This window comes from Denticeps clupeoides, chromosome 6, assembly GCF_900700375.1.
Source record: "Denticeps clupeoides chromosome 6, fDenClu1.1, whole genome shotgun sequence".
Classification (NCBI taxonomy): domain Eukaryota; kingdom Metazoa; phylum Chordata; class Actinopteri; order Clupeiformes; family Denticipitidae; genus Denticeps; species Denticeps clupeoides.
Genome location: NC_041712.1, coordinates 3,883,384 through 3,897,570, shown reverse-complemented (window position 1 = coordinate 3,897,570; position 14,187 = coordinate 3,883,384). Strand labels below are relative to the sequence as shown.

At 42.9% G+C, this 14,187-nt stretch overlaps 1 protein-coding gene across 29 annotated transcripts in view; it reads right to left on the bottom strand.

Annotated features, from left to right (window-relative positions):
• dlg2 (discs, large homolog 2 (Drosophila)) overlaps nt 1–14,187 on the bottom strand; it is a 255,544-nt gene that overhangs the window by 125,054 nt on the left and 116,303 nt on the right. Inside the window, exon 1 of one of the 29 annotated variants that reach the window (XM_028982823.1) lies at nt 2,195–2,334. The exons of the other annotated variants lie outside the window; for them this stretch is intronic. Within the exon in view, the coding sequence (XP_028838656.1) occupies nt 2,195–2,224 (30 nt within the window). The 5' untranslated portion in view covers nt 2,225–2,334. Of the gene's footprint in view, nt 1–2,194; nt 2,335–14,187 lie in introns of those variants that run through there. 29 annotated transcript variants of the gene reach the window in all.

Sequence of the window (14,187 nt, the reverse complement as noted above, 5' to 3'; positions counted from 1 at the left end):
CATCTGCATCACCACGCATCGATTATGAGATTCATTTCAACAGCCCTGATTGAAAGCAAGGTTAAATCTCCATTACATTAACAGCTATAAGACTAGGCGGTATAGACATTCCTGCATCACGAAATGCTGCCGTGGCAAAGGCTCCCTGATTTACCGTTTACCATGACATTACACGGCACCTCTAGAACTAGGCTGTGCTCTGCAGCTCTAAATTTGGACCTGCCTTGTATATTTATTGGGCTATTATTGTTGCATCTTTTAAAATAAGTAAAATGTAATATTCCAACACAATGTTTGGAACGGGGACGTCCTGACACTTAAATTCAGTGACCGCTTAACGCGTTGTTGAGAAAAGTGAATAGCGTTAAGTAAAGATGAAGAGCTAATAAAAAAAAATAAAAAAACGAGGCCACAATAATTGCCACGGCACAATCGCAGTCACATCGCTGCACTATTACCTGGAGAACCGGCCCTTTGACCATGTCTCGTCTCATTTTCCACATCCCGTTGTGTTTAATGGTCTCCTTTTTTTCATGGCCCATCTTTGTCTGTCTACTGTTGCCATTGTCCATCTGTCTGGGACTTTTGTTCAGTTTTATTTATGCATCTCTTTATTTAACTGTAAACAGTAAAAATTCTAGCACTAATTTCTCTTGGAATGAAACAACCTGATTGATTTGGACTTCAGCACAGTTTACCCACCAGCTGTGAAGGTAAGACGGTAAAAAAAGGACTGTGACTTTTGATTAATCTTTAATGAGGAAAAAAGGTGTCATTGATGCAGACACTGAGACTGGGAGTATTATAATCAGACCAAATGATCTTTAAAGAGATTTCTTCCTCTCATCCAGTAAAACTGTCAGGTCAGAAGTGTATGAACATTCATGAACATCACTGTATGAACATTCAATAAAAAGAAAAAATCTTTTAAATTTTCATGAAGAGGAGGTTTTGATGCAAGCTGTAAAGTGCAGCTAAAGGTTTTTTTTAAAAAAAGAACATTCATTATTCACCAATCATTCTACATTTTTGACAAAACATTCTTTCAGGCTCATTCACGCCGAGCGAAGGAGCTCCTGGACGAGTGGTGTGGAGGCGGAGGAGCGCTCGGGTCTGCAGTCGGAGCACCCCGACTCAGACGGCGGGGTGAGTCACGGCGACAGGAACAGAACCTCCATCTGTTCCCAGGCCTTGTTTACCTCACCGCCTGCCCCAGACACACAGAGTCGGAGAGAGAAAGAGGGAGGTGTAACGTGAGAGGACTCTTCTGAGCGGCCTGGACAGTTCCTCGGCAAGGGCCGAAACTCGAGAGCCTCGCGGAACAATGGCCACATTCTGAGGAGAGAAAAGGGGCCGAGAGGACAGATGAGGAGAAGAATGCACTATGGCCTCCTGATTGGAGCTGACGGAGACTTGTCCCAGCTACATATGCAAGGTCTGTCCTGGTGTCTCCACACAACACTGCTGCCCTCCCGACGGTGACTCCTGTAATCCAAGTGGCACATCAGCCTCCAGCCAAAACAAACAGTGGCCGTCCCACTGGCCGTCCTACAACAGCATACGCAGGAGGAGGGGGTGGACCTGACCGCAGCCAATCCCTCGGCACCCCTTATCAGCCTTGAGGTCACACACACACACACACACACACTTAGAGTGATGCATGCCCATGACCCTCGGGGGAGGTTCCCAACTTCCCATTCAACACAACTTCTCTTCAGCCAAACCCCAAACCCCAAACTGAGCCCAGACATGAATTTACAGCACACGAACACCACAACCTCATCTGGACATACTAGAAAACCTACAAAAATCAGCTCAGAATTCAGGCAAAGGGCATTCGATAATCAACTGTATATATCCTCCAAATTCCCATATGCCACAAATTACGGAACTCTTTAATTTGGGGTCATTATCAGAACTGTTCTGTGCTTGGTGCTGCTGTAATGTTCATGCCAGCTTTTTTAAACTGACTGGCGAGAATAAGAAAGACTGCACAGAGAGAGAGAGAGAGAGAGAGAGCAAGAGACAGAAAGCGAGAGAGAGAGACTTCTCAGGGTAAGACACTTTTACTGCAGTTGTTTAGTCCAGACAGTGTCTGAGACAGAAACCGCCTGTCTCTCTGCAATGCACGCAGACACCCCAAACTACCTCGAGCACGCACCCCAACTCCCAGCGCCCTCAGTGACTTCCTTACCTCGGAGCCCGTCTCCCTCGCCTCCTGCATGGTGAGTGCGAGAGTGTGTGTTGGGGCTGCTGGACGCGCTGCCTCCTCTCCCGCTACCTCCTGTCTGAGACGGAGTTCATAGCGCCGGGGCGTGGAGGTGCGCGCCAGCCTGCCTCTCGGATGTGGGGCAGCTCGGAATCGCTTCCCCATCGCTGCACCCGACCACTCTGCGGCACTCGCCCCCCCCCCCCCCCCCCCCCCCACCTACTGCAGGGATCCCCGGCAGACGGGAACCGCCAGCCCGGGGTTTGGGGGAAGCATTTCGCAGCAACACCACGCCCTGGCTACCTGGCAGCACATGCAGGAAGACACAGAGAGAACCCGGAGACAATGTCCTCTTCTCGTCGAATAAAGTTCTGCCATCTCGGTAGCACCAGATTTTATTCTGGATATAATGGAATGGAACAGAATTTTTTCTTGTTCCAGCACCAGCTATCAATGCTCCATCAGACAGCGATCTGCTGATGGGTGCATTATCCTGCAGAAAAAGGCCACTGACAGCAGGTCTGCATGCTCTGCGGGTGAAAACGACACAAAAGCTCGTCCCCATTGGTCTGGTTCTGACAGGGGTATGGATATTTGTACTCTAGGGGTTCTCCAGTCCAGAGGAGGAAGGTGTTCCAGTGAACCTTGGGCACCCGTGAGCCTGCACCCAACACTGCACCCAACAAGAACTCCTGTTCCTTACACTTGCAACACATCGTTTTCACAATCGGACCTTGCGGATTAATGTTTCCCCTATCTGAGTGGTTTTAATGCTGTGTGTTACTATTAATAATATAATCATTATTCATCTGAACACGTGTGTCTGAATTCAGTTCATTCCAACAGAAGCCACCTAAAATCACAGAGAATGTTGACATTTGTGCAGGACCCCACTTTAATGACAACCGCATGACAAATGTCCAGCAGGAGATTTAGATCACTTGTCACAGATGAGGGCAGGGACATGCAGAGAGTCAAGACAGATAGGAGAGGACCTGAGTGAGAACAGTTGCTGGCCTAATGAGTGCAGGGCTTTCCACCACTGGGATGAGTCTTGTCTGCACTTTTTAATGAGGCCGCTGAGGCCATGAGGATATTTTCACACATGAACTGGCACTGGTGTCTGGCCGATACCCCACCCATGGTTTCACACTGAAAAAGAGAACAGCACTGCAGAACATACTGATTATGATTGTACTGTTTTGGTTATTGCTATTGCAGAGCACTTAAGGTGTCAAACTCATCACGTCCATGCATCGACTTCATCACGTCCATAGGCGGCCAGGTTTAACTGTACGATTAATGAATCTTGTAACGTATGTGTGTGGCGTGTGCATGGTATAGATACTACTTTAATAATACATAAAGGTACAGCTGCCATAATTACAACCTTCTTCGATCACATGCTAGCTATCAACACACAGCCAATGGCCAAAGAAGCCTTTAAAGCAGGGGTCTCTAAACGTTTACCTACCACATGCAACTTTTACCCTTATGAAAGTGTAGCAGAGCTACTTATGTTTCAAAGATTTATTTCTGTCAAAAAAGCCTCCTTTACATTTTTTAACAATGCAGAAATTGAAACACTGTGCGACAGTATTCGCACCAAGTTGGACACTGGCAATAGCAGACAAAAACTCTGTCTTAACTTTATGGTCCTGGAATAAGGATTCTGCTAACTTTCATTATCCCGCCATCACCGAATGCCTTTTTGTGCTTGGTCAGGATGTGTGGCACTTTAAATGATGCCTCGGTAGATGCATCGGACTTCCTTGTCACTTTTTTGAACACAAATGAGTCCATTTTCCTTCTTCTCTTTTCCTTCTATGGAGGCTGCTTCCTGATGGAAAAAAAGTTGCTGTGAACTTTGGTGAACTACTGCTCCACATTGCATCATTTCCTGACTGCCAGGCTAATGCCACAAATCAAACACACACAATTGTCACATTTATGAAACAAAAGTCTGTGCCCCATTCCTCCTGGAAATAATGTTTTTTTGCCTCTGCCTCTGAGCATGCAGCCATTATTTCCTACAGCCTAACCTGGTTTGCTTGTTCCGTTCTCCTCCCCAGCACCGTTCAGTGAAAATGTTTGATTGACAGGAGATCATATCATCAATTTAATCTTGTAAGGTGAAAAGACATCCTCAATTTTGATTGGAAGAAAAATGTGACAGTTTTTCCTAAATGACAAATGTAATTTGAGCAAGATAATTGACTCCTTGGTGAGCCACTGAGAAATGGACCTCTTGTTTCCTTAATTCCATCACTCCCCAAACCTTAATAAGTGCCATGGTAACAAGATAAATCAAGGCTACGTGCATTTCATGGACTGCAGTTCTTCAAGTGGCATACAAAAAATACATTTTTGTGACAACAGCTGTCAACGGCATGCACTGAATCTTGGGATAAGTTGGGCTGTGAAGGGTCCACCTGATGGATCCACTCTGGAGGAGGAGGACATACTTTTGGGCCACACTTGAGAGATTTGTTCAAATGAAGGCTCAATTTTCTTACAGTTCCTCACGGTTTTTCCCTTGGAAGCACATCCCCACTCTGATAACCCCAAGGAAATGTTGAGTTCTTTGGGATTCTGCCCCATAGCACACAAATTGCTGAAACATTCTAGAAGTGTAAATAGTTTTATTTTCAGCTAATGTACTTCAGAGAAAGTGACATCGGACTTCATAAGGAAGAAAAAATAGAATGTTCCGATTAATGCGTCTCTGGGTGCACAGTGCAGATGGACGATGGTGCCACAGAAGATCAGGCAGATCAGGGCTATCATTACACCACCCGCTTATTCCAGCGCCTGTCTGAGGGTTTTGCGTGGGAGCGAGGAAGCTACAGGAGTCAGGCCACACACACACACACACACACACACAAACACACACACACACACACACACACACACACACACACCAAATCTCGTACTGTCATCCACCCACACAGCATCACACGCAGTCACATCCTCACTCACACACGCACACCCACATGGACGCCCACAACCATATGCATGGCCCGTCACACAAAGACTACACACAAGGTTATATAACCATCATGATCGGCATAACATTCGCATGCTAGCAACCTCCGGCAAATGCACAAAAGAATACACACACATTCCAATTATTTATTGCATCCAATAGCTTGAAGAATTGTCACAGTTCTGGACACATTTGATGAAGCCGAAGAACAAAATGACAAAGAAAACAGTGACAATAGCATCTGCTAGATTGCAGGTTCTGCACCTAATACCTGCAACCAATACCACAGCTACTTTCATGTTATGTACGCACCTACTCATTTAAGGGTCTTGCATTTCTTTTACATCATAGAACAAAACTGAACACACAAGAATAAGAAAGAACACACATGAGGTTATGTAATAATCAAATAAAAATAGCAAACAACGCAAAAAAAAAAATTAACATTCAAGACTTTTGCTGTGATAGCAGCATTTCACACTCTTGTCTTCTCTCCACCGCAGGGATGATTTCCAACAGTCCTTATCACTTTCTTATCATTCACTCATGACATTGATGACAATAGTGAACAAAGCCATTTTAGATATATTCATATGTAAGAATGGCCCATTCAGACCTAAATCCCATTGAGGCTCTGTGGCAAGACTTGAAGATTTCTGTTCACAGACACTCTGCATCCATTCTAGCTGAGCTTTTTTGCAACAGAGAATGGACAAAAATTCTTGTCTCTAGATGTGCAAAGTGGTAGAGACATAACCCAAAAGTAGCTGTAATCATACGTGAAATGTGGCTGTATAAAGTATTGATGCAGGTGGGCCGAATACAAATGCACATCAGACTTTTCAGATTTTATTTGCTTAAAATTTGAAAAACCACGTATCATTTCAGTCTATTACATAAAATCTCAATTAAAATACATTTACGTTTTTAATATTATACAACTGGTCTGACACAACTGATGACAGCAGCTAAGAAAATACACTTGGTTGTTTCTCACAAACCCGTGACACACTTATTGTGTCATGTTCTTTATCCTGCACTTTTTACCCTGGCACCTCCCCTCATCTAAACTGACATTCTGCTGCATAGGATTGCATCTTGTATCAGGGCAATCGTGGTTTTTGAGCAGTATAGTACAGCTTTTGGTGGTTCTCATAGATTCAACAGCAGGATAATATGGTGCAGCAGCAGGATCATATGGTGGTTGCCATATATGATATGAGGCAGCAAAAGAATTTGATGAGTTTAACACAAACACATCACAACCTCATCATTGCACTGGGCTCCACACAGACCACATTATTATGGTCCAACATAAACCTGGCTTAGCTTCAATGCAGTGCAGGTTCGCACCATCCTCACCTCCGAACCCCAATGCCTCCTGTTTCCCACACATTCAGGTTCCTGGTATTCCTGTACCACCAGCCCACCATTATTACACCTTTAATGGACCCTCGCTCCTCCACTGCATTTGTCCAGATCCCGGGGAAGGGGATGATACATAAATTATGAGCTGCACTGCTTTATCTGCCACCCAGAAAAAAAAAAATCACCGGTGCCCCGGCAGCAAAAACGTTAATAACTGGAGGCATCCAGCCTCTCCTCACAGATGGACACAGAAATGCTTTTTTAAGATGCTGCCATCCTGCCATGGGTGCGAGAGAGAGAGGAGAGAGAGAGAGAGAGAGAGAGAGAGAAGAGAGAGAGAGCCTTCTTCTGGGGAATCACACTGCTGTATCCACGGCAGAAAGGCAAGCAAGGGAAGAGAAGAGTGCAGCTCCGCCTTGCACGCGGTCTGAGAGCCAAGCTGGCAGCCCACCCAGGCTCATTCAGAACTCGGCAAAAACCGGGACGAGGAGGCTTTTGTTGGAAGGAATAAAGGGCTTCTTCACTTCTGTGCATGCATTACTGCGCCTGTCCTGAAGCTGTCAGAAGGTATCAGGAGCAGCGGGCTTCCCCAATTAAAAACCAAGACGAAGAATGGTGCTATTTCCCAGACCTGGCAACGCACCGCACTTCGGCTCATCCTTAATGAATTATCGGCAGCAACGCTTGCGACGAGCCAGACGCCCGGGACGGCGTGGGGCCGGAACGCACAGGAGACACACATTCACCCGTCACCCCAACACTGACAGCTCAGAGTCACAGTCGCTCAGGTCTTAACCTTGGCATTCGTCCTCATTGCACAGTAACATGCAAAAAACATGGCAGGGAATAAGGGCATAAGGTGGATGTGGCAGAGAGCAGAACCTCAGCCACATCACATCCCTGAGTTGGAGCTTCCAGCGGTGACACAACTGCCACACGTCGCCGTATCAATCTCTGGCTTTGGGACTCCGGCGCGGCGGCATGGTCAGAGAAGAGCGCTACGCTAGGCTTACTACGCTACCTACACATCACGATGCTTTAATTGCTGGATGGAGAGTTTGAGTCGAAAGCGAGCAGGGAGGCACGCTGTGAGGAAGGAGTGGATTCCCAGCCCTGTCGGCGTTGTTTCTCTTATCGCTCTCCTCCACTCTCCCTATTCTCCCATCCTCACAAACGGACCAGCTCATTCTCCAATTCTGGGAAAGAGAATAAGGAAGACCCGAAATGCAACTTGTTACCAGATATTCTTGCACCACCAGGGATTTCTCAGACTGACAAGCGAACCAGAAAAAAGGAAAAGGAGGGACAATTTGGTCATGCAGACGCCTCTTCAATAATCAAATCTACACACATACATTCACACACAGCCGTTACGTAAATCCCCTCTGCAGCGCCACAGGCTGCTGAAAAAGCACTACTTCTGCACACGGGGTGGACCCCTTACACTACACAAGCAAATAAGCACACATTTGCATATTTATTCTGAGAGTGTTGGGGGTCCCAACAGCACATGACAAGAAGCAAGGTGCTTCTGATGCAACTGAACAACTGAAGCAAAGTGCTCAGGAGTTAATCAGCTACCAACCAGTTGTGGCTCTCTGCAGAGACACACAAACCACACTGAACATCAGGGCTACTTTACCCTACTCTGACCAACACCCTCTGGTCCACACCCCAACCCTCACATGTGTGACTTTACTAGGTGTGGCAAATCTCAACGAAGAAAAAAAAAAAAAAGAAGTGTGAATGACCAGATTGACCACCAGGGGGCGACACTCAAACTTTTATAGGCCCTCAATGACCATTCATGTACTGTTCATAATCAAAGAAAAATATGACAAAAGATTTAAGGTAAGAGAGTAAGTGTCAGTAATGCAATAAATAAAAACTAAGTTCATTACTGCCAGCTCTAAATGACATTAGCAAAACGTGGGGTATATGATCCATGTTTTGAGAAGTTCTTTTCATCTAACAAAAAAAGGTTTCTTAACAGAATAATTGAACAATGACAATGAAAAACAATGAAAACTCCGGTATTTAAAGAAAACTTTTTTGACCCACTGGATGCTGCAGTCAAAGCTCAGAGGAATGTATTGGTGTGTAATTGTATGTAGTTCAGCAATGTTTAACAATCACAAATCAAAATGCAGCGGGAGGTATCAAAGATGCACGGGATATATTTTTGGTACCAACCTCCTTGTTACCGTGGTAACTCATTTGGTAGTTAGCTGCTTTACTGTATAGATGAGCAGGATTCCTTTCAGATTTTCAACTGAGACGATTCGAGAGAAAGAGGTAGGGGAAGAAAGAGAAAGAGGAAAGGGGGGTGTAGAGTGGAGACAGAGAGGAGGCGGTGGCTGCATAAAGCAGCAGAGAAGAAGAAAGAAATGGAAATGCAGCCACCACAGGCTCAGAAATGCGCTGGAAGGAAAGTCTACGGGCATCTTTAGCTGCGGTTGACATTTTATTTTTAAGAATAAAATGAGGGCAAACTAAATTTGACCTTGACCCTCATCACTCAGTGTGATGTAATACGATGAGATTGGGATGCAATTACCATTAAAGGGGCATTACACTCAAAATAAATACATTCATTTACAATTACATACCATAAATGCTATTATTCCAAGCCATCATAAGAAAGTCGCAGAAACAGAGAGGGGTAAACTGGTTGGAATTAGAGCTGAAGACCTCAGAATGGATACTGTGTGGTTTTAGTTGCTGGCAACTATGACACGTATCAGTCAAAATCATCAGATGCCAATAAGATGAACAGAATACTTAAATCTCCAGTCTCAGCAGGACTGATGTCATTTTTTTTCAGGAGCCTTGTTTGGCACGTCCCCTGAGCAATCAATCACGGCAAAAAGAATATAAATTCCTGAGGCAAACAGCAATGTCTGCAGTAAAAAAAAAAAAAAAAAAACACAGCAGCGGAGCCAAGATGCTTTAACAAGAGTAAATATATTCCCCCCCAAGGCATCTCCTGCTGGAGAGATGAGTCACATGCATACGCCACACACAAATACGCTAATGTGGTCACTGAGGTCGCAGGCAGGAGGTGGTCTTCATCTCACCAACGCAGTGCCAGCAGAAGGTTTTTATTGTTTCGGGGTTTTTTTTATATGCTATTTTTATACTCCTTTCTCCATTAGCACAAGTACCTCAGCAGTCTCACCTCCGAGCTGACCTACAGATCTAAATCACACCTCTGAATCACCCACCAAGACCGCGAAAAGCTCCCAGCGCCTTGCCTACATACATGTACATGTACAGTGGGAGAGTTGAAACCCCATCCACACCCACCAGGATTAAAAGTTGGAAAATTGGGCCCATTTCTTCGTAACCCCTTGAGACCCTGCATGCTCATGTGGGGACATTACATTTTGGCTTCCCTTTACTATAATATTTTTTCTAATTTCCGTACTATTTTAAATGCCCTCATTCAGGAACTTTTTTTGCTTTGCCCTCTAGTGGTCTGAGAAACATTATACACAAAACAAAAAAAAAAACCCAAGATGGTGGCAATAACAGCAGAAACAAACCTCCAGAAACAAAAGTAGACAAGGTACAACATCAGAGTGTTGAGGTTGAAACTTTTACGTAAAAGCGTCTGTAGTTTGAAATGTTATAAAGTGGAATTTGTCCAAGTTTAGTAAAAGTATGATTTAATTGTGTTTTGTTGTAACCTAATGTCCTTATATAAGGACATCATTAGAAAACGACAAATAGTTTTTTTGTTTATGATGTTCTGCTAATCCCAAACAGCTATGGGAAAGTAAAAATGTTAAGAACTAAACATTTAAAGTACATTTTAAGCATTTAATTAGGTTATCAGTTAAATATCAGAAAATGCAGCCAATATCACGTTACTTTTTACATTTATTTTTCCATTTTTGTGCTGAGTGCTTTATTGGTGCAGTCAGAGCTCTGGAACAAGGGACTTTCATACCCACCAGAGACTACAGAATACCATGTCAGGTTCCTAAAGGTCATGCAAACATGGATTTTATTTTTTAAACAGTCAACACAATTTATGTTTTGTATTCTTGTCCTAAAGGAATAAAGTCAATTCAGTAGTAGAAAGAATGATTGAGTCTGGGAGTCCGTCTCTCGAATCCTACTGTGTAAACACAGCACTGCTTTTTCTCATAGGGAATACTCGTCCTCAAAGGCCGCCAACCTTGTGTTCTGACACACATGTCATTTGTGTCATTCGGCTTAGGAAGCGTTAAATTTAAAGTGAACGGCATTGGCGCATCAAAGATAAGATTAAAAAGTGGCACTATATGTGCCATCTGGGAGTGACAGCACGTTCACTGTGTCCTGCTCCGGGCAGCTATACTCATGCTGGGTTCTGGGTCAGGCGCCGACAGTAGACTGCACACGGACACGCTTCCCCAGAGGAAAAGGTCCGCCAGCAGCTTGGCCAGATGGAAACATCTGAGGGGTCACAGGACACCTTGCACCAGGGGACAGCCAGCAAGGCCAAAGACAGCTCTTGCTTTAGTATTTTCCTCACTATTATTTGTCGAGAATCTGAATTTTATTTTACTGAAAGTTACCGGAAACTTGTCTGCATAAAGGCAAAATGCACTTTCATCTCTACAATATAATATGTGAATATTATTGGAAACGTATGATACTGGATACTGGAAACGTATGATTTGTTGTCTGCATGAACTCAAAATGCTCTTTCATCTTATAATATGTGAATATTCCTGTTACATCATACTGTTAAGCAGAGTTCACTGGATTCATTTATTTATTGAAAGGTTCAGTTCAATCTTGACTGTGGTGATCCTGACCGCAGCAGAAATTAATGTAAAAAATCATTTATATATCATCATGATGTTTTTTTCCAGAATAAAACCATGTATTTAGCAATTAAGAAATTTGCTACTATTGTTACTACTATTGTGAATGAAATTCATTCTTAATTGTAAAATGCAGAGAAAAAGGGTTTTATTCTGAAAAAAGCCAATTAGCTAAGACATTTGCCAAAATGTATGTCACATACAGTTTGAAAGTCAATGTCGATTGCAACGTTTAACTTTGAAAGCCTATAAATGACAAAGATACATAGAAATTCACCTGTGACCTATCAAACCATTTCATTTTCTGTAATGAGGCTTCATCAGCTCAACATTAATGTAGTCAATAATAACCTTTTCACAGAAAAATGAAAATGGTAACGCAAAGGTTGAAAAAAAAACAATCCTGAGTATAATGATTTTCATAAAATCATGCTGGTTGCCCACACAGTTCAGCACCCTGAGAGAAGTCCACTCCAACTCAGCAACAGGAAGCCGATGATAAAAAATCTCGGCCTGACTCGAGAGAGAGAGAGCACACCTCCACAACACACGCTCTCGCTCTCTCTCGAGTCCTGCCTCACATCCCCTGCCCGATGGGGGATTCTCACATGTCTCCTCCAGCACCAGATTAATCCCCCGGCTCCAATCGGGTCCTCGTCAGAGGTCTGCAGCATGCACAGAAACTCTTCATTCGGGTTGACATTTTTCGTGAGACGTGTGAGTGCTGCACTATGTGCCAAAATAGTATTAAAAAGGGTTGTACACCTCTCTTTCAGTAGAACACTCATTTAAAAATTTGTCATTTTTCACAGCAGACATTACTTTCTTAAAAGTAATGTCAACAGTTAGTATTAAGTTAGCTGAACCACCATCAGTGAATAGTTACCTAGCAAAAATATGCACAAAAGACCGATGTCTTTTGATGTCTTAGGTTAACACTATCCAGTTTTTGAATGAGAGAGCAAAGCAAGACAGAAGGAGGCAAACATCTACCAGAATGCAGATTCTGCAACAGGACGCCAAGAACCAACTTCTCCACAAACCTTTTACTTTAAAAATGCCATTACCTCCTTTGTACTTGCTAATCGCTACAAAAAAAAAAAAAGAGTCTTTCAAATATGAGTTAAAAATACCCTGCCTTCTTCACTGCAATCAGGCAAGCCGTACACTGAAATGCCCGTGCAATTTCGCTCTGTTAAATGTTTCTTTACAGAGACTGTCAGAGCACATCCTTCTGGCAGAACAGTGGCATGTCAGAGCTCAAGAGTGGCATCCGTTTCATGTGCCCTTCATCGTTCTCCCTCTTTGGGGAAAAAATAAATCAAACAAGCCTGAAGCATTAAGCCTTTTTTCCAGGATTTCTTGTAGTTTTACGCAATTGTCTGGTAATTTTGTAATCAATCACAACTCTATTTAACCATCAGCAGCCAGGTAAAGAGGTTAAGTAATGCTTTTAATTATCTGCTAACCTTGACTAATACTCTACTAAAGCAACATTTAAGTACGTCTTCGGTCAAAAAGACACAAACAAGAAAGAACTGCTTGTTAGTAGCATCAACTAACCTTTTTAACATGATGAAGACGAGACAAGACATAAATGCTGGCCATGTGATATAAAATGTAATATTGTTGATGAAAAAACTAAATAAAAGATTAAAAACTACACTAAAATGTCTCTTCAGTTTCATTGACAAAAACAAGACATGACGTTATTTTTTATGTAGTATTTCTGTTCCCTGTGTCTCCCATCTGGTCACACAGACGACGTCACTTCCGCAATATGCAGTTGCGATATTGAATAGTTTTTAGGATACTTGTGATAGATTAGCAGATGGCAGGGAGAAAATGAAGACGCGATCTTTGGACGTACTTTCATTACAATAAAGTGGAAAAGAAAACTGAAAGTGTGGTTGAAAAACATGGAACAAATCAGAGCGTCTTCCGTGTTTGGAATGGATGTAGAGTATGCTTCAGTCCATAAGGTAACAATCACATAATAAGAAGATAACTGTTTTAATTATGAAATGTGTTTGACTAAAAGAAAATTTAGTTTTTGTCTAAGTCCTTGTACTATATTAACTTGGTTAAATTTATTAGAATAACATTTCATTGACTAAAATTTCATCAGTTTTTGTTGACTAAAAAAATGCATGGATAATTCTGATTAAAATATGACTAAAATGCTCAGACTTTTAGTTGATTGAAATTTGACTAGACTAAAGTGTGCTTTGTTGACTATGACTAATGAAGACTAAAAGGACTAAAACTAAAATTAAGATAAGCAGCCAAAAACAACTATACTTCTTCTGGAGAGGAGTAACTATCTACCAACCAAGTGTTTTTGGCTCTACAACTCTAACATCCAGAAAACTAACTATAGTGATGACTGACAACTTCTTGCTCCCTCATTCTGTCCAGTTCGGGCCTATCCTGTGAATACATGTCCAGGTGGAGTGTAAGCTCCCACATGCCCCATCTTATCTGTTTCCCTTCATTTTCTTTGCTGGTAATGGCACTTGTTCACAGGCATTCTACACTCATCTGGTTAAGTCATCTTGGGTCCTCCAAACCAAACATTTAGATAAATTATTCGGCAAACTAGTGAATGTGTCATTTCTTGAAAGGTCCCGATTGCCTTAAAAAAAAAAACCCTCATTATATCTGCTGGTGAGTTGTACGTCTGGAGGACGCCAGGCCTGGACCTGATTGGGTCATTTTGATTAGGTTGCAGTCTGTTTTCCTATGTCTCTGTTCATGTGAGTGTTTCATTTTGGTTCATTTTGGTCCTTGTGATGCTTTCTGAAAGG